The 20,164-nt window shown below is 42.9% G+C and overlaps 2 protein-coding genes across 3 annotated transcripts; one reads left to right on the top strand and one right to left on the bottom strand.

Annotated features, from left to right (window-relative positions):
- Positions 1–168: 168 nt before the first annotated feature.
- On the top strand, positions 169–15,280 carry LOC110979147 (methylenetetrahydrofolate reductase (NADPH)-like). 2 transcript variants are annotated; one of them, XM_022234709.2, is made up of 12 exons: positions 169–410; positions 1,803–2,053; positions 2,530–2,768; positions 4,026–4,145; positions 4,316–4,509; positions 4,869–5,023; positions 6,380–6,580; positions 6,938–7,154; positions 7,935–8,117; positions 8,572–8,670; positions 9,112–9,234; positions 12,927–15,280. In XM_022234709.2, the coding sequence occupies exons 2-12, from the start codon at positions 1,824–1,826 to the stop codon at positions 13,233–13,235; spliced, it is 2,070 nt and encodes a 689-aa protein (XP_022090401.2). In that variant the 5' UTR covers positions 169–410; positions 1,803–1,823; the 3' UTR covers positions 13,236–15,280. The 2 variants fall into 2 exon arrangements, with proteins under 2 accessions (XP_022090401.2, XP_022090400.2); XM_022234708.2 differs by having other exon boundaries at positions 1,770–2,053.
- On the bottom strand, positions 14,917–19,928 carry sco1 (synthesis of cytochrome C oxidase 1). The gene is made up of 7 exons (XM_022234732.2): positions 19,716–19,928; positions 19,027–19,203; positions 18,565–18,655; positions 17,715–17,912; positions 17,107–17,199; positions 16,118–16,233; positions 14,917–15,688 (listed from the first exon to the last, which is right to left on the bottom strand). The coding sequence occupies exons 1-7, from the start codon at positions 19,788–19,790 to the stop codon at positions 15,551–15,553; spliced, it is 888 nt and encodes a 295-aa protein (XP_022090424.1). The 5' UTR covers positions 19,791–19,928; the 3' UTR covers positions 14,917–15,550.
- Positions 19,929–20,164: the final 236 nt, after the last annotated feature.

Here is a 20,164-nt window from a genome sequence, read left to right as displayed (position 1 = left end):
TGTTTACAACCGAGTCATAAAGCCCCGCCCTATTTCCCCCCAGCATGCATTGATTGGCTTCAAATCAAGTAATCGCATATTCATTTCTCGCGTCCCACAGTCTGCGTTCTGCCATTGGTCACTTACTTATAAATATTCATCATTTAAAAGCTACTAATGCAGCCAGCACCCTTTCCCGAGCCTCTTTCGTTGATAAACCGCCATGCGGAGCGGACGAAGCAGACGAATTCACGCGTGAATGCTGTAAACATGGCACTTGGTCTTTACACATTCTGCTGACTACGGACATAGTGACAGCGCTGTGGCCGTTGTTTAGTGCCGGCAGCCAACACTGTTGTGTACGTTAGCAGACGATATTTCTGGAGCTTTTGTGTCAGCCTTGACTGTGAATTTCATCGATTATCTGCAGTGTAAGTCAATAAAATCTGTGGGATAAAAATGCTCAAAATAGAAGGCTCTGTTATTAATACATGTACATTATGTAGGCGGAGCAGGCTGTTTGAATTTGTTGACGTGATTGACATAGTTTGAGCATGAAAGTGTAGGAATTGCTACGAATTTTCACTTCTTCAGAAATTCGGAAGCAGCTTTCTTTTTGGTTAAAAAAAAAATCGGCCTACATGTAGTTATTTATCAAAAAATTATCCTAGAAATACAATCAGAACACGAGCCTCAGTCGTTTAGCTAAAGGCGTGTTGAACAAACGCACTTGTCATGCTTGTGTCATTAACTGTCAATAACTACTTCAACTATTGCCTTTTCTCATTTAGTAGTGGTTACGTAACTAGTATTATTAGGGGAAACATGGAAAAGGATTTAATTTCTGATCAGCAGTGTGACTACTGCACACCTGCATGTCTAGAAAAAAAGGTGTAAAACTTGGAAGTTGGGCTGATGCAAGAAATCGAATGAGAAGCTGTGAAAAGTTCTTTTGTGCTGTAAGAAACACATTTTGCACAAAATGCTTAACAAAAAAATTGAATCATTTTAAATAGATATGATAACTGGCAATCATTCTGAGTGGAAGATTACATGCACATAGTATGAATGGCGCACAAGAATATTTCACCTTTTTTGTGTCAAAACGTGTGGAAAAAATGTGCCCATTTGGTATCCTTTTTTCCCCCGACACATGTCAGCCCTTTTTTCTGGCCTTCAAACTAAAGTTTTTGAAAAACAACAAGATTATTTGAAGTTTACTCTGTCGATATTGATAACCAAAAGTCTTTGGAGACTTGTGCCAGCCCTGTTCTTTTATTATTAACATCACACTTGTGGGAAAATTGTATGGAATGTGTCCAGCCTGGAATTGTTTTGGAAATACATATAGATGGCTGCATTGTTGCAATAGTTCTCCTAGCAAACAAGTCGCCGGAATTAAATGTCAAATGGTGAGGTCTGTTCTCCACAATTCATTTGATGAAGGCTTGTATTTTCCTGCTCAAAGAAGTTGCTTTTTTCGCATTGTTGTAATTGAGACCTCGAAAAACCATCGCAAGACCCTAACAAGAATAACACCAGACCTCCACTTTGAATTCAAGTCGCAAGCTATTCAGATAAACTGGAGCAAAAGCATTCCTTTGTCAGGTTCGTTACAGTTACCAGTGACTGGTCCCAAGAATGGTGGTGGGCGTGGCTTTGTGTTTGGTCTTGAAAATGGTGTTGTGATGATCTCACTACGGTTTTGGCCAAATACATACATAAGCATGATAAGTATTGGATTCAGCACTGTAACACCTGGATTGATCTTGTAAGCTGTATCCTTACAGATTCATTACCTGTTTCCGCCCACCACGAATCAGTCACACCCACCCACCGGCACAATGAGCTCTGCAGTGAACGGGTCGGCCAGGCCCAAGAAGAGACACTCGGACAGCAGCAGCAGTGGGAGCGAGTCGTCCACCACCCCCCTGTCTGTGTCCAGGAGCCCCTCCCCCAGTAACACCCCGCTCATCGACCGGATCGCCCAGCGGATCGCCTGCAAGGACAAATGGTTCTCGCTGGAGTTTTTTCCACCGAGGACAGCTAATGGAGCTGTGAACTTGCTGGCAAGGTAGGTTACATAACCTCTTACCTGAAGCACCTGTTTGGAAACACTGCAGACATATCATATGATTCTCAGCAGTGTGGTATGGTATAGATATACCGACTAATGTATACTTGACTCAATGGATATTTTTGTATACTTGTAATAAGGGATGCTGTTGTTCTTTTGTGCTTCAGTTGAAAAAGTGGGATAATTTCTCTTTCAGCAACCAACGTAATTGTAATTTAGCAGCATTTTCAAACTTTCCTAAATTTTTATTTGTACCCAGAAAAAAAACACTACATTTTCCAGAGACATAAATAACAAAAGTCGTGAAAGTTATGTCTTCATACATAAATGAGTTCCAAGACTTCTGGAGGCCCCCTTACAGTCTGTTCCTTGTCCACTTTTCCATAATTTCGTTGATAGCGGGTATTTTCAAGTGAAATGTTTGAAATGCGTGAAGCATCTTGTTGGTAATGTGCTGCGGATTGTATCGCCAGATTGGAACGCATGCACGTGGGCGGTCCCCTCTTCTGCGACATCACCTGGCACCCAGCCGGCAACCCGGGGGGCGAGACGGAGACCAGCTCCATCACCATAGCGACCAGCGCCATCAACTACTGTGGCATCGAGACCATGCTGCACATGACCTGCGTCAACCAGACCCGAATCGACATCACCAAATACCTGAACCGTGCCAAGGACTGCGGAATCCGGAATATTCTGGCACTCCGTGGAGGTACTTTTGTCATGTATCAAAAACGTCAGGCCAACTTAGACGCAGATATTTGAATGAAATAAGACATGCAACCATAACGTTCTAATAGACTTTTCACCTGTCCCATTGTGCTCTACACGTGAGTGCTCAAAATAGCCCAGTCATTTTTTGTTTCAGTTGTCAAGTTCAAGCCTTTTATGTCGTGTCAAAATATTGCCAGAATTCACAATATTTGAAATGTCCGTCCGCTCTGATTTCAAAACACATCCAGACCAGTTTTTTGTACTGAATTTTGAGCCGATTCAATGCCATCTTTTATCTGTGCTTGAGTGTTAGAGATAAGTTTTGACCCATAAAGTCCTCTGAAGTTTGAATGCCAATGGCACTGTTGTTGCCACATGTGCCAGATTTTGTGTGATATTCCATACTATTTTACCCTTTGAGGTGATGTTTGTCGATACTTTGTCAAATATTTACCTCTGGTGGCCAATTTGTGACCTTCAGAGACAAAAACCAAGTCTAGTAGCGTGAAAACAACCTCCAGTGTGTTTGTGTACATGGTCCATTGTCCAAAGGTATTTTGTAGCCCGTCAGGAAAGATATGGTTCCCCCTTGATGTGAATCCAAATGCCCCATTTGTTGGTTCAAGGAGACATAGGCCTAGATAACAAAATATTGTAAAAAGTAAATATCATGACCAGCAGTGCCAGGCATGATGGAATTTTTATCGACAATTGTTATAAACATTAAATGCTAATTATGAATAAACTGTCGTGACAGACTAGAATCTTTTGACAAAAACTACAAAGGGAGTCTTTTAGGCATTGTTTTAATACTCTGGGAAGTCATGTAAGTGAGGGAAATTTTTCCCCAGGGGACAAATAACAGGTTTGGGGAATGTAGGAAAGTGTGTATATTACTTGATTGCAGCAAAATCACAGGACAATTCATTTGCAGAAGCGCAGACAATTGGCTGACAAAAGTTTCGAGAAAGTTTCCTGTGGGCCACGAAAATCACTGCGCAAATTGGAGTTTATTATCAAGTTGTGATATTGTGTGCCAGTTTTTTGCCTGATTTCTCATTGGAAAACTCACAACAAATACAAATCCTAGAAAATTATCAACTTCATTGAAAAAGCCATTCTTGGAGGAGCCCCATCCAAAACCACAGATAATACTTACATGGAGTTAAAATTAATTGAAATTTAAATAAGTTAATAAAAAAAAGGAACAAGAAAAGGTAAACCGCGATGGTACTTGCTCATTCTCAATTCACAGATGTTCCTGGAGATTTGGAATGGCAGAAGTCGGATTCAGAGGACACCTTCAACTATGCCTTGGATCTAGTCCGATACATCAAGAAGATGTTTGGCGACCACTTCTCCATCTGTGTGGCTGGTACGTGCTCTTTGCAACAGCGGACAACAGCACAGTTGTACTTATAAACCAAAGAGTCACACGTCTTGACTCACTGTGGCCATGGTAACCCTTTCGTTTTCAAAGAGTAAAAGATAAGCTCTTGTTAAAACATTGTGTGCTTCTGCTTCTTTTCTGGTTGGTGTTGCTAGGTTATCCCGGAGGCCATCCTGAGGCGGAGAGCTACGAGGAGGACCTGAAATACCTCAAGAGGAAGGTTGACGCGGGGGCTGACTTCATCATCACCCAGCTGTTCTTCAAGGCCAAGGAGTTCCTCCAGTTTTACAAGGACTGCCGAGCCATCGGGATCACAGTGCCCATCATTCCCGGGGTCATGCCCATCCAGGTAAGGGTTGGGCCCAGTCTCTCTGGTGAAATATACCTTGTCATTCAAATCGTGACAATCCTTTTCTGACAGCACTTTCCCTCTGTGGTCCTGTATAGAAGAATTTGTCTTTGAAGCCGACACCAGCAAGCTGGGTAATACATCTGCACTTGTAAAGTAGTAGGTCATGGGTTCGAATCCCACTGGAGTAAGCATTTGCAGTATTTTCAAGCCCCTCCAGTACTGAGTGTCTAGTGTTTCAAAAGAGACATTGGTGAAGGGTGATACACCTTCCTCCCCAAAAAGCCGAGTGCTGTGTTGTAAATACTCGCCCAAAGCCAATGTGATGGAGTTATTTGTCTTCGTTTCACGGGCCACAGGGGTACAGCTCCCTGCGCAACCTGGTCAAGCTGTCCAAGCTGGACATACCCGAGGACATCCTGAAGGTGATCGAGCCCATCAAGGACAACGACGCAGCCATCAGGAACTACGGCATCCACCAGGCGGTCACCATGTGCAAGGAGATGTTTGACAGGTGGGTCCCAATGAGCGTTGTGCCCAGATACCGGTTCTTAGGTCGGACGGGTTGTAAATACATGCGGGCGCACTTGTTGAAAATTGATGCAGCCGTAGCTCCGAATGTTGGTTCCAGACACAGCTTAATCTGATCAACAGTAGCAGATGCCTCCCACTGGCCAGTACAGTCGAACCTCATTTATATGAGGTCCTCCAGAATTTGCAGATTACTTTGTTCTAACAGGAACCTTGTATTTCCAAGAAAGCGAAAGGATGAAGAGCAAAGGGTTAGAATGTCCTTGTTGTAAGCAGAATGTTGTGTATGTATTAACCACTTGCCGCCGGGGTTTCCGGTACCGGACACGGAGGCTTTATACATGTGGCCGGGGTCTCCGAAATTGGACAAAGAGAACTGCGCCTTGTAACAAAAGACCGTACTCGGAACAAAAGACCAGGGTCCTGGGCATTACCAACATTTTTTCACTCTCAATAGTGGAGATAATCGAGCCTTGTTTTGAAACAGTATACCACAGTTTTGGCCATTACCACCGGGGACAAAAGCGCTCCACCACCGCAGTGATGAGCCACACAGCACCGCTGCATGCTAATCTGGCCCCTATTGCAAAGAGGTCAGCAGCGCACTGTGCCAGGTTCGTGAACAAAAGAAAGTTACATAACACCGCACAATCTGGTCTCTTTTTACAAGGCTGCAGGCCTGGCTGGAATACGCGGGCATCAATAGATTTGCCTGTCAGACTAGAGTAGCCACCAGACAGTCATTCGTGTGGGTGTAACCGTCCATTTATTGAAATGATGAATTTTTGAAAAATTTTGAAAACTGAAAATCTTGAAAATGTCCCAATGATGTGCACTGCATTTTTCAAATCACCCAGCAGCAAGTGGTTAATAGTGCTCTTGTGATTTGCTTACACATGAGTGGCCACTTTATAGCAAGGAAAGTAACAGTATTGCCTTAATGTTTGGAGCTTCCTGACAAATTGAACAAATTTTTACGTCACTTGCTTCATGTACCAGAGCTCAGCTGCCTTTGATCTTAGAATTACACTACAATTTTATAGAATCAATTTGTTTGTGTTTCACATCAGTCGATTCCTTGATCTTTGCTAGGTTTTTCTTAATGAAGCAATTCAGTGGTTCTGTGAGGCAAGGTTATTTGGGATAAGCAGCTAATGTCGTACCAGCTCGGACAAAAATGAATATGGCCGCCTTGATGGGTCCGGTCTTGAGCATTTATACTGATTATCCGGAATTAACCACACCTTGCTTCATTTTCGGTATTGGCTGTCGGAATACCAAACGGGTTCACTGGCTGGGTAAGTTCACAGTTGGTAGCCTTGTCTGTTATCGTTTTCAGCGGTGATGTTCACGGCCTGCACATCTACACGCTTAACCGTGAGGTGGCCACCATTGAGATCTTGAAGCGGCTTGGCCTGTGGAATGAGGACCCCATACGGCCTCGCCCTCTACCCTGGAAGACCACCGCCAACCACATGAGAACCAAAGAGGATGTGAGACCAATTTTCTGGGCCGCCCGACCCAAGAGTTATATTCACAGGTGTGTGGCCACAACCTCCAACCCCCCCATAAAGATTTTGATGTATTGAAATGCTATGGTTGCAGTGATAATTTTGTAATATTTGCCCAATTTTTTAAACCTTCCAAGTAAAACAGATCAAGGAAACTTTTGTGTTGAGCAAAAGGGAGCAGAGAACCAGCCTGGAGTAATATACTTCACATGGCACTTTAGCCGGTAACCTCCTTTACTAACCATGTATGATTTTACACTTAGCAAACTGACACATCCACAGCTCTGATCCTACATGTACTGCACGCGGTAGGCCCAGTACTGTGACTTATGATTATGAATAAGCTCCGACAAAAGTTGACCATTTTTTTCCCGGCCCCAATCCAGAACCAAGGATTGGGACGACTTCCCCAACGGTCGCTGGGGCGACTCCTCCTCCCCGGCCTTCGGCGACCTCAAGGACTACCATCTGTTCTACCTCAAGAGCAAGTCCTCCAAGGAGGAGCTGCAGCAGATGTGGGGGGAGGAGCTGGCGTGCGAAGAGGACGTCTTTGAGGTCTTCAAGTGCTACCTGGACGGGGAGCCCAATCGCTATGGCCACAAGGTAGAATGTTGGGCAGATGAAAACTCTTTGACTTCTGTAGAAAAGTGCCAAGTTCTTTGTAATGTGTATGGTTTGTTAGAACATGATACAGAATCTTAAACCTCAAAGATTTAGGTCTCTGTCGTTCAAAGCTAGCCAGTAAGAACAGGTGAATTTGGGGACACAACTCCATTTATTACACAGATTTTCAACACTGGTGAAGGAATCTCAAGATTACCCACTTCGTGCCGGGGAGCTCGGTTTCCAGCACAGAGGCTTTATACACGAAACCGGGGAGCCCGAAACCGAAACCGAACGAAAGAGCTGGGCCTTGTAACAAAAGACTGTACTCGGAGCAAAAGACCAAGCTACTGGGAATTGCTAACATTTTTTCAGTTGTCAATAGCAGAGGAAATCCATCATTGTTTTGAGAGATTATATCACTGTTTGTGGCATTCAGCATGAGTGGATTACCGCCAGGGACAAAAGTGCTCCAGTGATGAGCGATACAATACCGCTGCGCGCTAATCTGGCCCCAGACAGTCATCCGTGTGGGTGTAAACATCCAGTAAATGAAGCTATGATTTTTTAAGAATTTTGAAAATGGAAAATCTTGAAAACCCCCCGGGTTTTACGTCATGCTACACCGGGCAGCAAGTGGTTACCACTCAGAGCACTGGGTGCGTTTCTCGGATAGTACCAAGGGGAATCAGTGATCAATTTGTCTGAGAGTAGACTGGACGTTTTTAACCCTGGTTCGTCTCGTGTCCAATATCTTTTCTCTCCATCACACACTTGTAGGTGAAGCGCATGCCCTGGAACGACGACGAACTTGCCTCCGAGACCTCCCGTCTGCGCGACAGGCTGATCAGCATCAACAAGCGGGGCATACTGACCATCAACTCACAGCCTGCGGTCAACGGGGCTCCGTCCACGGACCCGGTGGTGGGATGGGGAGCCCCCAACGGCTACGTTTACCAGAAGGTACTTTGACCCCAGTTGTCTTAGATTTGAAAAAAAAAACCTGGCCCGAACGTCTTAGCTCAGAGATAACTCTGGTCATTGGTCAGTGCAAATCTAGCAAAAAGGAGACGACTGGGGTGGTTTGGTCATGTGACCCGGTCCGCAGCAACCTGTGCCAGCATAATCCTTCAGGGTTCAGTGGTGGGTTCACAGGAGCTGTGACTCTGTGAGGTCTACCTCAGCTGTGGTGGTTGAGTGATGCTTAAAGAGTGGAGAGGCCCTACCACCGTGCAGCTTATTTGGGCTGTAGACGCTAGGGTAAAATGGAGAGGTATAGTCATAGATGCCAGGCTGCCCCCACGGCCATCCGGCCGTTGGACATGCTGATATTTTCTATGGTAGTAATTAGAACCTTTAGCAAGCTGCGTGACAGGCAATCTGAGACTGTGGAATCTTTGGAATCGCTTCTTGACAGGCCTACCTGGAGTTCTTCACGTCTCGAGAGAACGCAGCGGCCCTACTGGACGTGCTCAGGGACTATCCCAGCGTGACGTACCACGTGGTGAATCATAACGTAAGTCGGCCCTCACTCCCGAGCTTCAAAACAGTCCCATACATTGAATGTCTAGATGGCTACATCAGGTAGACTCTGACCTGAAAATCTGTCATTTTGACAGCAAATCTAACGAGGTCGTAGCGAGTATAGTCCTTGTCTATCTTTTACAAAAAGAGCAGTCATCTGCTGCACCAATAACGTGTTGACTGAAAAACGGCACGAAGCACACAGAGGCACAGCGAAGGTCACCACAGTTTCTCATTTGAATAGTAACCATCGTGCAGTCCAGAATTCGGTTGAAATAGATGGACCTGTGAAGCAGAAAAATACACCTGCTTTCACCGGTTAATGCAGACAAGTACAATTTTTTATTTAATGCTGATCCCTGATGTGAGTTTGGCCGCAGAACTAATCTTTTCACCAACTTTCAAAATACAAAACCAAACCAACTTTGCACAGGGCAAGGAGGATATCACCAACACCGACAGACAGCAGCCGATTGCCGTCACCTGGGGCGCGTTCCCCGGAGCGGAGATTATCCAGCCGACCGTCGTCGATCCCATCAGCTTCATGGTGTGGAAGGTGGGTTCTTACGAACAAACAAAACTACCTTTGCTTTTAATTAGGTGATTAAGCCAGGCCTTATGTCAACCTCCCTTCCTCCAGCATGCACTTCACACTCTGTGGCCAGAATGTTTCTTCAGTTGCAACTGTTTTCTGTAACCCGGGGGGGGGAACATTGTTTTCTGACATTCCAGAAACTGGAACAAACGTTTTTGGTTTAGTCCGCATGTTTGCATGGCATGCGTTACACAAGCTTTCACTTTTTAGGTTTTGCCGCTTTTTTCTTGACTTGACTTTCTTGTGTTCTTTTATATTTTTGTGTAATTGAGCTAACCATGAAAAGGGACATTTTTATTTCGGTAATGAAAATAATTGATCAGAAATTTGGATCAGCAGGACAAAAGGCGGGTGGTGGTTTTGCGCCAAGACGCTCAACTTTTGTTTTTTGTGGACATTAGCCGCGATGCCACGAACTGGCATTTTGATTTGCAGTTGCTCCTATCATTTACTGACCTTTTAGGGTTAGGGGGCTTGTCCGTTCACATGGCAAATGGGAAAGAGTGACGTTGACCTTGATTCCCCTGCTTTGGAGTGGTTTTTATGAATTAACGTGGATAAACTTGATATTTGGCAGCTGTTAAATAATGCAGCGTATAAAATAGATGATTCGGTTTTAGAATCATTTTATTTTAATATTTCCAAGGCAGGTTTTGCTTACATTTTTCTGTCGCTTGATTTTTAGGGACTTGTATCTAATTTTTGCATGTTCTCAAGGGATTTTCTCCACCAAAGCAATGTAGTTGGGATATTTAAGTGGCATGTTAAAATCACGGGGGAAAAGCCCTTTTATTATAAAAATTGGCTTGGATGGCAAAAACAGTTTGGTTTATTTTGGTGTGTAAAAATGACAATTTTTGTACTTCAGTAATACAGGCATTTCACAATAGAGCGCTACCAAGAGTTTGCAACACGTTGGCCAATGACATTGTGCAAAATCTGTCGACCCAGTGCACGTTTGGAAAGGGTGGATAGATTTTGCATGTTGTGATTGGCCAAAGAGTTGCAAACTCTTGGTGGCGCACTATCGTGAATCGCCGTATTGCTGGATTAAGACTGTATTGCATGGCTGTTTAATGTATACTTTCACATCAGCACTGACCCTTACAATCTTCAGCCTCGATTGTACATCAACATGAAGGTGGTGCAGGGAGATACAAGAGGCTGGCTATTACCTTTCCAGAGGAGGGGGTGAGACTTGGGCGGTAGTTGGTAGTTACTGCCCACTGGCAAATGAACAGCCAAACTAGTTTTTCTCACAGCAGGTTCCATTTTTAGCTTCCTTTGCCCTGTAGTTTGTATTCATGGTCTTGTATCGTGGGTTGTAAAGTTCTATGAACTTCATTGAAATTGCTTTATTTTAGTCACGGTAATGGGTGTAGCGTTTCATGGATGATGACATTTCCCCAACCTTTTTTACTCAGTTCCCCTGAATCTTCATTCAAACAAGCATCCACTTATGTGAGAATGCACAGTTCTCCTCTTCGTCTGCCCATCTCGTCTCATTCCAACCCCAAGCAAATGTGGCATTGTCTGGGTTTCACATCGCAAAATGTCATCAAATGATCTAATTGTCTCATAAATGAAGTGCTGTGCATTCTTCTTTTGTTGAAGTTGTCACCAAAGGTGCCTTGACGCAGATTTTCGCCCAAACCAGGTCTTAATTTTTTGCAAGTTGCACAGACAGGATGAACATTTCAGTTCCATTTGTGTGGAAACAAAGGCTTGAAAATTCAATGTCTTGGAATTAGGCTTGGCCTGCAACTTCAAGATTCCTGGGTTGTGAAAAAACGATAAAAATGCCATTTGTCAGATTATATGGACACCTGAAGGTCCTTAAGAGCCTGAGCGACTTTATTCTTCTCGCACCTGTTTTTCAATGCTCACAAGTTTATTTTCCTATTTGGCATTTCCTTTTCCGTCTACATATGGCTCCTTATTTCCTCTGTATACATGTCATTTTCCCCCCACTATGTGGACCTCCCAACCCTCACCTTTCCGATCCGTTCACCCACCTCAACTTCTGACTCATGTACACCCCTGACCACAGACACTGTCCTCTTTTCTGCAACTCACTAACCTCTCTCCCGCCAATCTGATCCCGGTTGCATATGGTAGAAGGGACATTAGCTCAGCTTGGTCAGAGCGTGCGTTCCCCAGAGTTCGCACAGGCCGTGGGTTCGAATCCCGCATGCCCCTCTATAGCCATATCAAGATGGGATCATCTGCCACCCTTCCTGATAACTGCCTCTGCTTCATTCCTCCAACTCCTTTTCATCTCTTACCCTTATTTCCCATTGTCCAATACGTATCTGATGTAACATCGATGTGATTAGTGTTTCATTGTTCATTACGCACTGGCTTGGATTTCAATCCTTAGAAGTCTTTGATGTTGGGAGTCACAAAAGAGACGACTGATCAAAACTATTTAGTCAGGGACAAGTACATGTATGTTACTGTCTTTCAGCTGAAGAAAATTCTTGCTATATGTGAATAATCATAGTCAAATTTGGACTGGTGTGCAACATCGGTCTGTGTTTGTATAATTACCCTGGTGGCTTATTTCTTAATTTCATTTTCTGTGCAGAAAGTGTATTTAAGAATGATCACCGTTTAGCGGAATTTCAGCGATGAAAACTTACCCAAGTCACTCTGATATTTATTGGAGGAACCTAGGTATAGTTTCAAAGACCAGAAATAATTTTGAGCATGTTCATGACTTATAATTTGTGGGGATTATTTGTGACGTGATCTGCAAAAACCCTTCACATGGTGAGCTTTGTCATTTTGTTGTATATCAACTTCAAATTTATCTGGAAACTGTCCAGTTTTTTTTAAACTGTTTAATTAGTGATTCCAGAAAACTTAGATTCGTGTTGTAGACAACCTGGAGTCACAAATGTACTCTGTCTGAAAACAAGAGCATGTCAATATTAATTGGAAGTTTATATGCACCCAAATGACAAAGCTCACCATGTGAAAGGGTTTTGCAGATCGCATCATGATTGGGTGAGACCTGAAATTAATTTTTTTTCTTTCCGTATTCCGTATTAAGGGATTTTGACCTGTTTACAAGTGTGCTTTTACAAGTGTGCTTAGGTATCGCAATGCTTAAGTGACGCAGTTTCCATTGTATGGAGGAAAATTGTACACGTTGAGGTAAAACCTGACACCAACAGAGGGCGATATTTCTGCAAAATTTGGAATTGATTGTTGCATCCACATGTTTTTTCCACTTAGAAATTCAGCACACAGGACCAGTGCGTAAAGGAACCCCTTTCCAAGGCTAAATAAATCGGGTTATTTCGGAACAATCTGTGTTGTTCTCTTGTGACGGTGCAAATTCACTTAGTATGTAGAATTCTCACACAGCTGTCAAAATACCAAAATACCGAATGAAAATGTGACCCTCTTTGTTAAGTATTTAGGCAAATTGTACAAGTTGAGATAAAATCTGTCACCAACAGAGGGCGATGTTTCTGCAGAATTTGGAATTCCATTGGAATAGTATGTAAGGTGCCAGGGGTCTGTTAAGCTGCTTGGAATTATTTTTCCCCTTTGTTCCCAGTTTTTGATTGCATGCCTCTTCAAGCTTGGCTCCCCAGTTTTGAGAAAGTTCCCCACTCCTTTTTTTCACTTCCCTGCCCCACCAGGACGAAGCCTTTGGGCTCTGGAAGCACCAGTGGGGCCACATCTATTCCGAGGGCTCGCCCTCCCGCCAGATCATCAACCACATCCACGACACCTTCTACCTGGTCAACCTGGTCAACAATGACTACGTCCAGGATGACTACCGCCTCTTCGAGGTCTTGGAGAAGATGCTGGCTCGCAAGGAGGAGCGGCGGCGGGAGGAGATTGAAGGGCCGGACCTGGATGAGGAGATCTGCTCCAAGAAGCTCAAGATTGACTCCCAGGGTGCCGCCTCGACAGAAGGCATCCCATCCTCTGTGGTCATTCCGTAGGATGGATCGTTCTCCCTCATCTGCACGGAAAATTCCGGAAATCTCCCACTCGCCCGTGACTTGTACAGATAAAATGACCCTGAAATTTTGTTGTTCCTTGTTTAAAGCCTAGCTTTGGTCATTCTTGGGAAGGATCAGGTATTGCATGGATCTAGTTTATGCTGTTTAATGTTGTAAATGTTGCAAGTGTGCGAAAACCCTGCAAGGTGAAAGCTCCCATTTCTAAACTGGTTCCCCACCATCCTTTCCATCAAAATACAGGAGTGTAACAGTGACGGCCCAACTGCCACAGAATCACAGAGCCTTACCAGTGGTGTATTCAAGTCCATCCCGAGTCGTTTCGCAAGTTCAGTCACAAGGCCAGTCGTAAGTAAGAGGGTGAACAATGATTGATGACTGCATTGTATCTCAGTTCATTTGAATAGCTTGTGAATTGGCTTAAGACTGAATGACTTGTGATGGACTTACAGGGACTTGTGATGGACTCAAATACGGAAGCGACTTAATACTAGCCCGTGAAACCTGGTGCGCTACTTTTTTCAGTAGCTGGGGTGACCAATGATTCATGAAGAGGGGACAATGCAATACACCATTTAAGACATTTCAAAAACGCGAACCATTACGTCGCTTCGGTAGCTTAGTTGGTAGTGATTTGAACTACAGATCTATAGACCCTGGTTCGAATCCGACCCATTTATGCTATTCATTTACCAATTTTATCATTGTGTTTGGGATTTCCTTTTTCAATTGATGCAGAAACAGAGTCCAAGCATGAACCCTCTAAGAGTCTTGAGAAAAAATAGCAGACCAGGTTTCACGGGTTAGTATCTAGTCACTTCCCTCAAATACAACACTAAAAGCGAACAGTATTTTTTGTTTTGTTTCATGTTTTGTTAGTTGTTTTTTTTCTGTTGTTAATGCTCAGAAGCGATGCTAAATGTAACCTTCCCTCCTTCCCCATCAAGCAGTTGTCTGCTCTTGGCACCACTGAAATCATCCCATTCCCCCCCCCCAAATTATACTTTGGAGTTCAGAGGTCAAACCCCAATCGTGGCTCTTGTCAACCCTTTATGAATACCACATTTGATGTTTTTACTTCTTAAAACTTATTACTATGCCCACCCCTTTTAAGTTCAGCTATGTATTCCTGTAGATTTGAAGGAGTTTGATAACACGTTGTGCATGTGATGCCTTATATTTTTAAAGTAATCTATCACGCAGAGTGGGGCATTGGTAAACTGAAATATCAGTACACGTCAGAACATTATAACCAGACTTCTGTTTCTCTTTGATTAGTTAAAGCCCCACAGTTAATTAAAGGGCATTAACTTTAAATGGTTATTAAAGTTGCAGCAGTATGCATGTGATAGTTGATATCTGGTGGGGGGCGGCGGGAAGATAACCGATCGTTTGCTGTGGCAAAATTTGCTAGTGTCTAAAGTGTGTTCAACTTTTGCGAATCCGCAGCGCGATTATTTGGTCTTACATCACACATTCGTGTTCGCTTTTACACCAAGTAATAAAATCTGTACGATTTTAACCTTGAAAGAATTTTGTGTATAACTTCGTAAGCACCTACTGCACATTAATTGATCTATTAATTGATTCATATTAATGAAATATTGAGGAGGTTTAATGATTTTGCATATCTTGTACATTCACTGTAATATGACACCTGATGCTTACTCCAACATCCTTTTTTTTATTTTTCTTGGAAAACAGACTAACAGTGGTGGACATGATTCCTGGTTAAATTTAAAGAGAGAAAAAAAAGGCCACATTGAAGGAACTTACATGAATTTGAGAAAAAATAAGACATGTAAATGAAATTTCACATTTTTGCTTTGTACATGAACTTGCCTGAAAAGAACTAACAGTTCAATCTTTTTTTTATTTGTGAATCCTTTAATTTGATTGTTCCTTTTAGGGTTGATACTTTATTTGGGCACAACAGATATAATGTAGTACTTATTATTTCCAAATGCATGTGTTGTCAATAAATATTACCCTTGCCTTGTAAACAAAAGCAAGAAGTTATACCATCATTCGATTTGTGGATGTTAAAAAAATATTTCTTGGAATGTTGTAACAAAACCCCTGAACAATTTCTTGACGTTCACTTCCTTAAGAAAACAAAAATTCCCATCAGCAGTGCAGCCATACATGTCTATTATTTAAAACACACGTTCAAACTATTCAATATTGGAAAGGAAATCAGGGCATCTCTAAACATGCATTTTTAGAATTGCATCTTCCTAACAATGACCGTTGCACACTCGCTTGGAGCCCAGTGTGCATTGACGGAGCAGGGCAGTTTATCCCTGTAGTTGCTGGTATTTCCTCATGTGGTGAGCGATCCCGCCGGCCACTTGCTCGTCCGTCTTGTTTTGGCCAAAGTAATCCACAAACTGACCATCGGGATTCAGCAGGTACATGATAATTGAGTGGTCGACCTGAAAAAGACCCAAATCAAAAATTCATCTGGAGCACTGCCTCCTTTGAAAGACACCAGGTTTGTTTGTAGTGCGCGAGTACACAAGGGATCTTGTGATAGCAGTCGACTAAAAACCTGCTCCGTTTGCTAAGGCAACAATATTTGGAGCTGTGTCTCTAGTCGTCGGTACAAATTTTTGAAAAATTACCAGCTCAATGTACATTGCACCAACTCAGCTACAGAGGGTTTGCATGGCTGCCATCTTGCTGGGCATGCACAAAGGAGGTTTCCCTGTGGAACAAAAGAACTGCCCTATAAGATGGCTACCACGCAAAGCCCCTATTCAGCTGAGGTGTCACAATTAATCAGATATCCTACTGAAAAACAAAACGATTTAAATCACAAGGCTTGGGTGTGCCGATTCGAGGTCAATCAGCCATCAACTTACAATGTAATCATTATCCTCATCCTTGGGTCCTTGGCTGAAATAAATGCGGAAGTTTCTGGCTATTTCTTCCACCTGTTCCTTTGTTCCCGTCAGGCCAATCAAACCTGGATAGAATTCTGTGGTTAAAAAAAACCTTAAATTTGTCAACCCTGCCCTGAATATTCATGCCAGGCATCTGTCCAAATGCTCCAAAATCTTTCACTGTGTCGGAAACCAACAGAACACATTCTCTTAAACTTCTAAGCTCAACAATCTAAAAAGACCCCTAGGTACAGCAGCGATGACTGGGCTCTACCCTCCTCAATCCTTCAAATTCTCCAAACTTCCAAATGGATTCTGAGGGATCTAGGTGCATATTGCCATTCATACATGAGTGTCACGGGGCTGCTTTCCCCCAACCCCAAAGGAAACAAATTAAATTTTAAAAAAAAGAAATCAAGAAAAGGAGATGAAAGAGATGCAAATAACCAATTGATGTTTTATCAGTTCACACCTGACAAGTGCTCTCCTGTCCTTGGATATCCTCCTATTGAAAACAATAGTCCCCTCCCCCCCTAAAAAATCCTGGCGACACCAATGCCATCGTAAACCAGGGGTGTGAGTGGCCACTCAAGATTTAAGCTGAAAACAGCTAGCAAAAAGCTGAAATGTAAAAAGTCCCCATACTTTTGTACAGACCAGGTGTACAAACAAGCTGAAATTCAGGGTCAACATCTACACACAAAAAAACCGAAATCACCTAAAAAGCTGAATTCTCACAACCCTGATAAACTGTGGCTCAAACACAATTCGAGAACCACGTGTAATTTGTTTAGATATAGGACCTAATTCAAAGGAGCTTTATTTCCACGCTAGACCTGAAACAGCAGAGAACCAGTCAACGGCAGTAATACACATGTACATTAATCATTAGCTGGTAATCATTTTCTTTTCAACAATCAGATATGTTCCCTGCTTTAGATTCATGAAATCAGCTTCCTGGTCCTCACCTTTGACGTAAGCCCCCATGACTTCAACCGTGTCTCTCTCGGGATCGATGGAGATAAAAAGTGGCGTGATGTTTGGGAGGTTGGGACTGTTATCTAGCAGAGACCAGAAAAACCAGAAAATTTCACTGCATCATCGAACGGAAACGTTTTTTTAGATGGGCTGGCACCTTGTGCCGATTTCACATGGCAGACGAGTTATCCCCGGCATTTGTTAGCAATTTTACTCATCTGTCCCACGGTTTTTATTACATGTTAGAGGCTTTCATTGTAGCTTCTCATCATTGCATAAAAATCCAACAAACTTCACTGATGCCGACTGTGCTGAATCAATCAATTTCCAACAGAAAGAATATAAAGGGTATTTTCTTTTCTGCACAAAGCCTCATATTAAAGAACTTGACGCTGCCTTTGTGGGTATACGCTCAAAGTTATGTTTATTTTCTCTGTATTTTATTGATTGGCAAAAGCAATATACAATGGATAAGCAAAACAGAAATCACAAACTATGAAGGTACTTTAACTGGGGAATGAAGTTACGCTTATTTGCTGGATACAGTCAACAATTCAAAGGACAAAATCTGGCAAGTATCTTTTTCAAAGTAACTCACTTATTTTCTCCACTGCCGACACCATCTTTTCCAGCTCGTCCGGGCAGATGTCTGGACAGTGTGTGAACCCAAAGTACAGCAGCAGCCATTGGCCCAGGTAATCTTTGTTTGTTTTGGGCTTGCCATTGTGGTCGACCAATGAAAACGGGCCTCCGATGGCAGCTTTGCCCAGGGCCTTACTCCTCTCCTTTTCGATTTCTGAAAAGACCAAAGAAGGAGATATCCACGTAGGTTTATCTTGACTGAATATGTTGCACCCCAATTATAGCATAAGTCCAGTCCCAACTGCAGTTGGGCTGGCCCAACTATTGTTAACCAACGTCTGTGAGGAATGTCTCAACATTATCCAAGTCAATGTGTCTCACACTTGACACAATTCATCTAAAATGTGGCACTTCATCTGTTCATCTAGCCCTATGACCGATGACATGACATTTGTAAACAACATGACTTTGGCACATGCTGGGCACACCACGCACACAGGACTTCTCTGCTGTAGTTGGGTAGGCCCAAGTGTACCACTCTAGTTGGGACGGCCCAACTATAATCGAGACTGATGCTAAAGCTGGGGCGTAACAATGACACCAAAACCCAAAAGCAAATCCCTACTTTTGCATGTATGACTGGCCGGCATTACATTCGTAAAAATTGGGGTCTTTCTTGTCCAATGCATATTACTGGGGTGCAACTATGCCAAACGCAGTGTACACTCATGCATGTGCCATTCTCAGCGGTAACCACATGCATGCACATTGCAATGTGGACGTAGCCATTCACTACCATGCCACAACATGCAGCAATGACTGAACCCAACGACGTAATCGCTTCACAGTCGGTTGCACACTCTTACCAAGTCTCTTCTTGCGCTGGGCGATCTTGAACCCGACCAGCAAGGAGCCGCCCAGCACGAACGTCACCAAGACTGTCTTCCAGGTAACAGGCTGGAAGGAGTGATAACCAGAAACGTTCCTTAGCCATAAACCAGCGGCAAGTTTAAGGTCTTCTGTCATGATTAATTTACCACAGTATATCCATGAAGGTTCAGATAAACGACTGTAGCCTAAAAGCCATGTTCTTGTAAACATTGCTTCTTGAAATGCAGAAGTGGGACATGCTTTTTTTCACACATAAAAGAGATGCAAATATGACGCAGCATTTTTTGACTTTTCACTGATGTCATAATAAAGCCCTTGTTCAGGGCACTTAGCCCTTCTGTGCTTCACGTGTCAGAGATGAAGTTTTGTAAAATATCACACAGCCACAGTTACTTAAATGAGAAAATCCCCCGGGCCCCAAGAGTGGTTCCACTCACCGATTTTCTGTCACCTCCTTTATTGGCACTTTCCGCCCCTTGTGAAGCAAAGGGTCGCCGAGTGAGGACCACTCCCTGAGTACTTCTGGTGGTTGGGAGTTGCATGAGTCTCTGTGACTCACTGTTGCAGAGGTGATGTCCATTGCCAATGCAGCTCAGGTGACGGCATAGGTAACACTATACAGAAGCGGAAGAGTGCAGGAGAGACAGGCAATTATGAGTACCAAGTAGACTTCCATGAAATTTTAAAAAACAAATTATAAATGCAAATCTAAAACACATCAAGGAGTGTCAGAAAGATAGCTCTGGGGAACTTGTGCTAGGCTACTGTAACAATCTGTGCCTTTGAATTTTGAACTTCATCAAACATGTCAAATTAAGCAGCGGACTGGAAGTTGAACAGTGTTTGCCTCCCTTCACCATCACGATCATGTCCATGTCCTTGACATGATGCTTGAATCATCAGGTGATAGGTGGGTCTACTCATTTATTAGGCTCACTTCCAAAAAGCCTAAATGGGATGTCATGCAAAAGCTTGAAAATTAAATGACTCTGTGATTATTGTTTGAACAATAAAAAAAAATCTACAAGTACAACTACAAGTAAGTATGCCTGACATGTCCGACGTTAAAGTTTCCGTCATCATGGTCATCAACAATTACATGTAAGTGGTACGACTGACGACGAACCTTTTCGCAATTAGCTGAACTCCTCGAAAATGCACCGCCCGCCAGACGCAAGCAGAGTCTTGATGTAGGAAGCATAATTACCGATGCAATATAAACAGAAAACTGGTGAACGTTTTTGTCAGACTGATTAATTTTAAAAATGAAGAGGGTAAAAAAATGCTCGCGTTACTCAATTTATGTAAGTCGCCATTGTGGACTGCGCAGGTTATTTAAAATAAAGGTAAACTTAAAGGTCGATCTCACACGAATTTTATGCATTTATTTTCAATTAAATCTTAATTTTATGAGACAAAATATATCTGTTAACTTTTAAACTTTTTTTCAGATTATTATGAAGTATTTATGAGATAATATAAGAGAAATAATTGGCCTACATTTTGTCGGATTATAATAATTTTAATACTAAGCTAGAGGGTTCATGCATAGAGCTCTGTGGTTCATGTAATAGG

Source organism: Acanthaster planci, linkage group LG16 (assembly GCF_054643075.1).
Source record: "Acanthaster planci isolate LZ-2023a linkage group LG16, COTS_SCS, whole genome shotgun sequence".
Taxonomy (NCBI): Eukaryota; Metazoa; Echinodermata; class Asteroidea; order Valvatida; family Acanthasteridae; genus Acanthaster; species Acanthaster planci.
Note: the sequence above shows the minus strand (reverse complement) of the source record. Positions and strands in the feature narration are given on the sequence as shown.